The sequence below is a fragment of the Pyxicephalus adspersus genome, chromosome 3 (assembly GCF_032062135.1).
Source record: "Pyxicephalus adspersus chromosome 3, UCB_Pads_2.0, whole genome shotgun sequence".
Taxonomy (NCBI): domain Eukaryota; kingdom Metazoa; phylum Chordata; class Amphibia; order Anura; family Pyxicephalidae; genus Pyxicephalus; species Pyxicephalus adspersus.
The window spans coordinates 140,305,962-140,317,553 of NC_092860.1; the positions used below are offsets into that span (position 1 = coordinate 140,305,962).

General features: G+C 37.9%; 1 protein-coding gene across 1 annotated transcript in view; it reads right to left on the reverse strand.

The window, feature by feature from the left end:
- Positions 1-7,291: 7,291 nt before the first annotated feature.
- The window catches only part of HAUS3 (HAUS augmin like complex subunit 3), a gene marked incomplete at its 3' end in the record, with an annotated part of 9,592 nt that continues 5,291 nt past the window's right edge, over positions 7,292-11,592 (reverse strand). The window contains 2 exon segments of the mRNA XM_072406557.1: positions 7,292-7,517; positions 8,661-9,100. Of these exon segments, the coding sequence (XP_072262658.1) occupies positions 7,292-7,517; positions 8,661-9,100 (666 nt within the window).

Consider the following 11,592-nt stretch of genomic DNA (forward strand, 5'->3'; position numbering starts at 1 on the left):
TGCAGACGAAAATAGCTCTGACATGTGTTTTATATCATGAGCTTTTCTAAATATTGCAGTATGAACTCCACGTGTAGTGTGTAAAGTATGCTTTTATAAGGGAGACTATAGATTGGAGATTACTTTAAAACACTCAATTGGATTTTACTAGAGCTTGTAAATTGTATATTTGCTATAAAACTTGAAGTAGAAGACAAAGGTGTTTATAACAGCATTAAATATCAAAAGGTACTCTGAAAAATGCAGTATAGTTGCATAATAAAGCTTGACTCAAACCACACAGCTAAATCTTTAGTAGGAATACATACTCACCAAGCATTTCCTTAGGAACACCTGATAAGGCCTTAGAACGGCCTAAATTCTTCGGGGCTTGAATGCCACAAACATTCATTTTATTTTCTGGTCTGTGATGGGATTACATCATGCAACTTCTGCAGCTTTATCTTCTGACCATTTATGCTGCGATTCCTCTTGTAATTCCATGTTCCTAAAGTTCTCCATCGGATTCCAACTCGGACATTGGTCTGTTATCCTTCACCAGAAATGGAGAAACGACTGACCAGGTTTTATTTTTCTAAAGTGTTCATCTGTCGAGTTTTGATGGGAACGTAGAACAGCCTTTCTCAAACTTATCTACCCCTGAGAAACCTTTGAAATAGTTTTTTTAGGTCTCAAGGAACCCTTACTAAAAATAAGTTTTGCGGGGTCAATGGAGGAAAAAAAGGTTTCTGATTTGGAAAGGATGTCCTCCTACAGTGGTGGCCAAAAAAAAATCGCCTTTATAAACAACTAAAATCTATGCCATTGGATTAGCCAAGTGATGCTGCTCTAAAAACTATGCAGACCTCATCAAATAGAAGGTCATTCTGCCACAGTTTGAGGAACCGCAAGCAATCTCTTGAGGAACCCTGGTTGAGAATGACTCATGTGGCCTTGCTGTTGTATGCCATTCATCCTGCTGTGGATTCTAAGACTTTTCTGGTCACCAGGTATAGAACAAGAATATTTATCAAAGTTCAGCAGTTTCAGAAAGTTTAAAACTAGTATGAGTCATGCCATATGTCAAAATGAATAAAGGACACATTTTACCTATTCTGGGAAACAGAATATTGTGAACAATAAATTAATGTTCCAACCCGTGCCTGCATTATTTTGTGCTATTATTAAAGTGCTTAGAAAGTGTATATGGGGCTATTTTTCTGCCAGGAAAACTATAAAGTAGAGGAGACATTTCTTATCCCCACCGTTATACTGCAGTGAGCTGAGTTGCACATTCCATTTTCATTTGTGGCCGTGCAGTTTCAATGTCCATTTATGGTTATTATGGTGTCCATTACAATGTTTTAAAGAGATGATTACTTCTTGCATTTATGTGCATGGTTTTGCAGAATGATAAAAAATGGTAAAACTAAAAGATAAATCTGTCATATTTGATGTTTATGTTTTCTCCACAGTTCTTCATCAGTTCCAGGGTCCAGGGAATAGTATATTGGAAGCTGCACAGATAAGAAGAAAATAGTAGTGGTGTAGGTTAACGAATGATTTTTTTGTTTTATATGTTTTGCAGAGATAATGCCTATGATGCATTCAACAAGCCAGACTTAATGCGTGAGTTCATTGAACCCTTCAGATTTTATCCCTGTGGATGGTGAAGTCTGGGGAGTAGCCAAACAGGTACTTAAAGATGAAGGCGTACAATGCTATGGTTGAGCTCTGCAAAAGCATGAATCCTGCCGCCAACATTAAACTATGTGAATGTTCTAGTTATATGTTATATTTCTTTTTCTTGCAGACTTCCTCCTCCAGTGACCTAATGGAGAGTTCACCTGCTGCAACATCCACTCCGATGACTTCAAACCTTAGCCAAAAAAGGAGTCAGAAAAGAAAGCAGGAGGACCTGTAAAAGAAGCAAACTTTGCAGCAAGCTATGTCCATACTGAACCAAAAAGAGGATCAATTTGATGGCTTTGGCTTCAGCATTGCTTCTAAACTGCGGTAGATGACCCTAGAACAAGCATGTGCTGTGGAGCTGATTGTCACTGATGTGGTCAACAAAGAATTGATGCACCAATTAAACCCACACTACCCTACTTTTTCCTTCCCCACTCCATACCCCCAGCCCCACCCTCCTCCTGTATCTGACTACACTCCAAGCCACCAATATGAGCCTCATCACTGCCCTTCCTCAGTTCGGACAAGTGACTATAGTTGGCCACTGAAAGCCGCCGATATACCAGATTATAGCGAGAGTGTCACAACGTTTTATTGCATTTATATTGCTGTTAACATTGTTATTTATACTTTTTATGTGCTATGGTCTTACTAAAAAATTGCACTTTGTTAAAAAAATGTTATCTTTTTTTTAGGAAGTGAAAGTGTAATTTTTTTTTGTAATGATTGTATGGGGTACCTACTTTCATGTACTCATCTTTCAAGCTGTCAATAATTGCCGCACACATCTCGGGGATGATATGACCCATTGCATGCGGTGGGATCCCAGTGGAGAACTTCATGTCCTGCAGAGATCTTCCAATGGCAAGGTATTTTAGCATGGCAATCAACCTCTGTTCAGCTGTTATGAACTTTCTCATGAAGGTTTTCTTGTTTCTGCAGAAAAGGTACCACTGCAGAAAGTAATTTCTGAAAACATACATCTGAAGGTAATTTTTGTAGTCATCTGGGGATGTCAGGTGCAGTTCTCGTAGCAGATTCTCTTGGGAAATGTTGTCTCATCAACCAATCTTTACACCAAACCCAGCGCTTCTTCACAACTTTCACATCATCTTCATCTTGCTCCGCACTTAGCAGATACACCACAGCAAAAGCAGCTTTTTTCTTCCTTGAGAGGGCTCGGAAAGACATATTGCACAGAGAGATAAAGGAGCAGCGTGCATAATGATCGTACAAAAGACCGCTATTTCGTACACACGTTCTTTTTATAACAACTCTCAGACCGTTATTTCCTGTACATCACTTCCTCTGGTACAGGTACGTCACTCCCTCCAGTACACGTCACTTCCTGTATCATTCAAACGATCACATCTAGCATGTGAACATTATCTTTGAATGATCTTATTGTTATCATCATGTACTTTTAATTGGACACTATACGATCGTTCACAGATATCGTTAATGATCGTTAATCGTTCCTTTTTAAACAATAATTATTGAAGGTGTGTACATAGCTTTAGTGTAGAACAATGCGGTATAGCTAGTGATCAAAGTTCAAGTATATTTTCCAAATGTGATCTTTATCATATCTATTATAAATATGGCTGCACGCACATACCATATAATTTATTAATCACCAATAGACCCTCGGATACACAGTCAACTCAATATACACATCATGAAGAATGTTACGCATGCTTCCTGCGATCTCTAGCTACTCCATATTGCATATTGAAGCTTTGGGTTGGGCCCGATGTATTAAAGCTCTTTAAGGCTGGAGAAAATACACTTTCATCAATGAAGTTGGGCGATCTAGCAAACCTGGAATGGATCTGATCCAGGATTGAAAGCATTTGCTAACAAATAGCAAATTACTTTTAAGAAATTAGTTGCTCCCTGATACCGAAGCTTCTTTGCCATTACGGCTGTTCCACTCAAGCTAAGATTCATCTGACTGGACGTTTTCTCCTTTTTTTGTTGACTGCCTAATTTTGATATTCTTAGTCCAATGCAAATACAGTGTTCTACCCAGCCCGCCACTTTTCAGTGACCACCTGGCTGTTTTTGGGTGGTTACTGAAAAGTTGGGTCACATCACGGGACCTGCCAGCTGCCTAGAATTTCTTCCCACCCAGCCTAAAACAATTTCTGGGATGAACACTGAAATACGTCTGGTGGTTCACCAGTGATAACAGAGACACCCTGTATAATGATCTGTGGTTATACCAGATCCATCCAAAAGTGCATTACATGCATATGATACTGCAGATATTGCAGAAGAAATCTTTTGCTAAACACAGCTGAGGCTGAGCTTTTCTGCAAGCTCTTGTAACTTAAATGAATAAGACAAACTCTGCAGTTGTTTCTTTTTGCACATCAAACAACGGCTTGCTCCAGAAGTTAATGAATGTCTAGGCACTATAAAGTATGCTTTGTGATTAACTTGTGGTGAGGATTTTATACAGTAACTGACACCTCACTGCCTAATAATATGTTGAGACAAAAATCTGTCATAATTGCATTTATTAAAATAATGCACCTGTTCCAACTTACATACAAATTCAACTTAAAAACAAACCTACAGTCCCTATCTCGTATGTAACCCGGGGACTACCTGTATGTGAAAGACTGGAATAGGTTAAAAAGTCAGACTTACATTTTTTTGCAGTCATCATTATTTAATTTCCAGTTAAACTGTCTACGAGTATTAGTCCTCATTTGCATACCATATTTAGCAGAAGCCTGACCTTCCTTACTGCTCTGTGACTGATAATGATGTAAAGGATGGAAGATCCCCACCGGAAGAGTGTCCAGTACATACCATGCAGTGTCAGGGCAAGGTTCTGGAATGTCAGTATGATGCCCTCAACCTTTTAATTTGGCAGTACAAAAATGAACACAATTTATACCATATACAACAGCAATAAAAAAAAAAAAGGTAATGAATAATAAATTACAACATTCAAACTTTAGGTTTATCTACAGATTTTATTCTGTGATTTGTCCAGTTCACTTGACACAAAGGTTTTTAAAAAGCCAACATATTAAAAAAAAAAGTTTATAAAAAGTGAAATATTTACACATAAAAGTATTTTATTCAAAAAAGCTACTATATGGTATGCTATTACTAGCTTTCATTTACAAATTAATGCAGAGCAAGGCCAGAGATATCAAACTGTTCCTCGGGCCTCCAGATTACTCATAGAACTTGCCTCTTTCTTTGTAATGATCGGAGATTTGTGACATCCAGCTCTCTAATCTGTTGATCAGGAGCACACAGAGCTGCTGACACAGAGAGGCGGATGTCAAAATGATAGTCAAGTACTTCTGATCAAACAAGGAGAGCAGCCCCAGTGTAGTCTGCAGCATCTCTCAGTTTGACAGCTTGGGGGGGGGCTGTTTCCTGGTAGTGGGCCAAGCCATTAGGGCCGGTCCGGCCTAGTGTGCTGCCGCCCACCCCGTAAATGGCCTAGTGGCCATAAAACTTTGCCGACCCTGTTCTAGAAGATTTTGAAATTAAAAATTAAAGTCGGTGAAGTAAAGTCGGTGTTGAAGGACTATTTTCAGCTGTAAAAATAATCAAGTCAGATTTAAGAGCTTCTATGAAAGAGGATCCGGCAGAAGTAATTCTGTTTCTTAGAACAACACTACATTGAGTTAGTTTTTGGATTGCATTTACCAGCTATTCTACTCTACAACTATATTCCAAGTTTAATGTATAAACTGTTTTAGGTTTTCCAGCTTTTGTTTTTGTTCATGTAGTTAGGCTTTTTCTTCGTTTTAAAACTACCAAAGAATGTGGTTCATATTTTTAAACTGGTAAAGTTCCTGTTCCTAATTTTTTGCATGCTATGCAGTATAACTTTATATAACTATATATATTTTATAACTAAGTAGTAACTTTATATAATTAGCCTATTTCTTCTTACTACTTCTTTCCATTTAGAGAACATGTTCTCAACAGGATTGGGAAATAAAGAGTATGGTGGTAAAAATAGGAGTTAGTGTCCCTGTTACTTTCAACCAAGCTATTTATCTGGCTATTTTTATGAAAGAGGACATTATCCATAATTAGGATGGCGTGCTGAACACTCTTTTCACTTAAAACATTCAAAACCTCATCAAAAAAATTGAGGAATGCTTCTTGAATAAATTCTTGTGACTTAAAGTGGAGGGTCCCATTTTTCTTCCTCATACAACAAATTGAATAATTTATGGAACGCACTCCAGCTACAACATGCACTGCCCTGTGCCCTATAGGAGATCTTCCCCTTTTGGTTCTCATTGAGATGGTAAAACCTACTTCATCAAGAAAGTAGATGTTTTTTCCATCTTCCTTAGCAATGAGATCAAGGATTTTGTTAGCATGGCTAACCCTTTCCTAGAGAGTAGGAATCATTGCACCTTGCAGGAATTAAAGAAGTTCTCTTTAATGATAATGAAATTTAGCAAATTATTTAACCCTTATTTCCCAAAGGCTTATTCCGCAATCTTCGAACATTAACTTGTAAAATTCCTCCTTTTGGGCTTCATCCAACTTTGAATTTCTCAGACCTCCCTCTTGGTAATTTTTCCACTCTACCGGAAGATTCAAAGGTCTTAATAATTTTGGTTGTGGTTGTACGATTACAACCCAAAACCTTTGTTATCTGGAAGGCATGACTTCTATTCAGATAACTGCCTACCACTCTTTGACGTTCTGAATTACTTAATTCTCTGGCCATAAGGGTAAGTGCAATACTAAATATAAAGATAATAACTTTGATGAATAAGATGAATAATAATGTTATCGTAAAACAGTATAAATCCCTGAAATAAAGACATTTATTTTAAAATTATATAAAGTAAAAAACTTAAATGATTGACAAAGTCCACCATTAGAATTTTCTGTGCACGTTTCCTTTACATTAGATCACCCTTTTCATCATGACTTTGTCCACAGTGCAGACAGTCGACTTGAGAATAGGAATCAAAAAATTGACCAAGCAAATAAGTTAAAGCGGAGCTAAACTCACATTTGCATGTGATGATGCTTGAGCAGTGAGGGAGGGCTGTGGGCATAGAAGGTCAGGAGAAGATGGTCAAATATGTCAATCTGCCGTACACAATATGGCTGCTTCTACGATTGATATGATACATAAATGATTGTTTTATTTTTCATGAGTGCAAGCTGACTCAATGCCATTAAGGTGACTGACATTCCAATGCAAACAAGAATAGATGTCTAATATTAAGTCTGATATTAGAGTTTAGGTCCGCTTAAAGATATAGACATGGGATTTGACACAGTTAAATGCAAAAGGTTACTGAACATTTCATGACTTCGAACAAAACAGATTACATCAATAAGGGAACTAACAGACAGAATATAAAGGAATGAGCTGGAAGCAGAGGGACAATGCTGGAGGACTAGACAGACAGCAAATGCTATCTGCGCAAGGCTCTGTAAAGCCAGTAACACGTGTCCATACTCTGTATGAAATAATAATCAATAAAAAATGATCCTTTAAAATATACAGAAAAAAAATAACAACAAAAAAACTTTAAAAGAATGAAATCAAAATGGCCCACAACCATTCAAATGGAGGTCATAAAACTTCTTTTCTGTATTCATAACTCACCGGTGTTTGCAGCAATAATTCGCTCCCATCAGGATACATGAAATCTTGCAGTGACTTCATGTTACCCTCCAGCTTTGACAGGAGAAGGGACTGTTCTTGCTCACAAACAGCCAGCTGATTTTTTACCGAGTGGACTTCCTGGGATAATTTCAAAGCAACAGATTCCAAGCCACTGTATGTTCTGAACAATTTCTGGGCGTTATCTCCATCCAAAAGCTGGAATAACCTGCAATACAGAGGACCAATAATAAGATGCAGTAATACAAGAACTAGGCAGATGTTACAATCACCTGCTACTTTTTCATTTTCCAAACTACAGGTATATTTAGGTACAAAAAGTTTAAATGAAAAAAAAAATCTTCACGCATGGTTTCATATGATGAAAATATACACACATGTACTGGACATCATGGAACACATAGACCCCCTGGGAATAATCTGCTCCCGTGTCAGGAAGAAGTGCGAGTAGGTGAGTTTTCAGAAAAAGTTTTAGTTACATTTGTGTGTTGTTAGCAGTAAAGTGTTGTAATGTGCTCAGCACAGCAGCAGGAACAAAACCATGCCTTAGGTATGCCATATAGATATACTACTAGCAACTTAGAAGGTTGGTATACAAATCAAAGTGAAAAACCATCTGGAAAAAATTAGAGGTCTATTTGCAGGGGCCCTGGAGCAACATTTGTCTTTGATGTCCACTGTACATCTGTGTGTATATTATGAGGAAACCATGCCTGAAGAAGAAAACTTTCACATGCTTGCACCTTGAAATGTATTTAGTTAGCCAAAATAAAATAATTTAAAAAATTTTTGCTTTCCTTGTGTATGTGCTTGTTCTATGAATGAGTAATTTAGAAGAGAGGTGTGAAACTCCTCTGGTTTTATATTTGATTCATGGTCTGCACTAAGCAACTATCATGTCCGAGGGCTTAACCCTGGAAACATTTTATAATCCCTATTTCAACCAATTTTATTGCAAGATATGTTCCATGTTCAGTTTATTTAAACTAACATTCACCTATGTAGCCAGTTTGTTCACCTGTTGAATTGGTAATGTAAAGAAGACAATGTTGCTGGACATACACTGTGCACACTTGCACAATGTGTATTGGGGCATTCATATTCATAATTATAGGTTATTAGTGAAATCAGATAATAAAAGATGTAACCAGCTTAATATGCCTGGTTATAATACTGAATGCATTAGAATGCTAAATTATTTATATGACTTTTGGTATTGGGTCAGCGTTTGTCATTTTTCTATTTCCCTTTTTTATCATGCATTTTTTTTTATTCTTTCCCCCTAGATATGCAGAACTCCCAAACTATTTCTAATAGTAAATATATAGAAGATAAGAGGCCTTTTGCATACCCATGAGCAGATGTATCTTTCGAGTCAATGTTAGTCCTGGGTTTATCTGCTGATAAAAGGGCGTCATCAGACATCATCCGTAGCCTTGTCTCCAGTTCCTCTGCGTTTTGTTTCAGGTCTTGAATAATCACCTCCAGTTGCTGGTTAACGTTTCTTTGTTTCCGCAATTCTAGTTCATATCCAAGGTGAAGGAGCTCAAAGGAGGCTTTCTGCTTCATCAGATGGTTGCACACCAAGTCTTGTCTTGATAGGTATATCTTATGCTGTGCAATCTGAACATCGTAGTCTCCTTTCACAACTGGCATATTCAGTAACTGAGCGTTCTCTCGGACTAGCCCAGGAAGAGCGTCTCTGTTAATGGCAGCAATATTTTTCTCAATTTGGGATGACTCTGCCTTTAAACTTGCAATGCGGACCTTTAGTTTGTCTTTGTTGCTATCCTTTACAATAAAGGAACAAAAGGGTGAGACAAAAGCACTACTAAAAGTATATTTGAAATTGCATTCAGTTCTCTATTGCAACTACAAACAAATGGAACTTATGAATTGTAGGAAAGTCCCATTCACAGCTAACATGGTCTTATGGAGAAGGATTAGAGCTTGCAGCAAGTACACACAGACAAGTTATATACCTAATCAGTCTCTGGTAACTAGTTTTCATAAGCGAAACAAATCAAACAAAAAGCATATAGTCAGCTTACATCAGTGCAAAGTCCACAAATGAGCCCTTTAAAGCAGCGGTCGCCAACCAGTGGTCCGCAGCTCTGGCCGTGCACCCCAAAGCGGGGTCAAGAGAAGCACTCCGCTGGGGGGCACACCGGGTAGAGCCACTGACCATGTCTTCCGTACAGATTCGGTATTGTAAGGGCTTTGGGCGGGTTGTGTCTATGGACTGCGATAGGAGGGTGGGCGGGTTCTGGCATCATGACATCACTCTGGGAGAAGTTTCTTCTTCACTTTGAGTGACACGCGGCTCTCCGCGTCCATGCATTTAGTAGTTCGTAGGTCCGAAAAGGTTGGCACCCCCTGCTTTAAAGGAAAGTCTTTAGCTAAAATTACACAGTCCACAAAGTAAATAAAATGTAGCATCCACAGCTTTTCATAAAGGAGCAACACAGCTTCTTAGCTTCAGCTTCAAACGCAGGTTTGTTTGCTGACTACCTGCTGCAATTTCCACTTCGTCTGCCTGAAAGCACACCTGTGCTACTTGTAGTCAAACATGGGGGTGTCCCCGAAATGGAATGGGTAGGCCCACCCAATATTTTCCTAACCATTCCAGGGCCCCCTAATTACTTAAACACAGCAACTCCTTGCAGAGTTGCTTTAGCTATTTCTGGACTCCACTTGCAGCATATACTCTGGTTTTAAAAAGCCCATGCACTATAACTTGTAGAAACTAATCTCCCATCCAGGACCAATCTCTGCAGTCCTGTAGAATGGGCACTAGGCATCGCTGCCAATTATCATTCTAGAAATCAGACTTTTGCACAATCCTACTGTACACCATCTAGCTTTTAGCTGCACCAGGCAGGAGTGTCCCCAGGATAAAGGGTCTCAGATACAAAAACAATTTCCAATAATAAAAAAAAAAACTTTCCACATATCATAAAGCCCCTTAAGTAAAACTTTTCTAATCTACTAATTTTTAGCAAGTAACCTGCACATATCTTCATTAAAGTTTTTTTTTTTGCTTTATTTGTGATTAGCTCACAGTGAGGATTTTACACAGTAACTGACACCTCGCTGCCTAATATGTTGAGACAAACATCTGTCCTAACTGCGTTTATTAAAATAATGTACCTGTTCCAATTTACATACAAATTCACTTTAAGAACAAACCTACACTTACTATTTCTTATGTAAACAGGGACTACCTGTACATGTAGGTATATTTAGTACCTACTCCTAAAATAGCAACTAGGAAATTAAACTAAGGTATATAAATGATATGGACTAAAACTATAATCTCCTAATCACTATCCATTCCTATGGACTAAGAAACAATATATACCAAGCAGCAGTGGTAGTTCACAGATACGGCCTAGTATCTAAGCTGCTCCGCTGCCCATTTTGCACTAATTTGATTGGCCTGATTGATTTTTGATATGTAATTGTTTGATTGGCAGTCCTAAACAAGTAACACCATGTTAACCTGCCCTTAGAATCATGGGGTGGGGATGAGGTGAACCAGAGGAAAAACAGGATTGATTTAACAAACAACACAACTTGTATTCTTTATACTCAATATTTACCAATGAAAAGCCTATCACTTACATTCAGTCTGACAAATTTGCTTAGATTCAATAAGTGAAAGTCGGCCCGTGTGTATTGGGCTTATATGCTTTTCAGTAATCTGAAAACAGAGGTGGACACTGATTTATTTTTCCAATTTAGGAGCACTGTGATGTCTTTTTTTTGTAATGTGTCCATGACGGAGCTTTCTCAACAGTAAAGCCTATTAGATGCTGTATTACCTCATAAACCATAGAGAATTACTGTTTCAACCAATAATACCAAACAATGTTGGCGGATTTATGGTTCTTTGTGTAAATACAAGCAATTACTGTTCTGCTGGCTAACCTTGCTGACAGATGCATGAAACCGCCATCTGACTATAATTTAGTGGTAAGCTGTGTGTGGCATGTCTTTGGTAATGATCTTTGACTAGACTGGGATATTTTGTAACCAGGATCATAAAAAGTACTACAGGATAAGTAAACTCAAATGATTTACTTGTATGTAAACAGTCACTAGCAGCATGTGATGGTTTAAACTGAACTGGAAAAATCCTCTATTCATTTTAATAATCCTAATAATTTGAAACCCCTATTTAATGTACAGCGCTGCATATTATGTTGGCGCTATAAAAATCCAGTTTAATAATAAAGTTTTGTTTTACCTGCTTCTCAACCATTTCCATTCACACCAAGGGA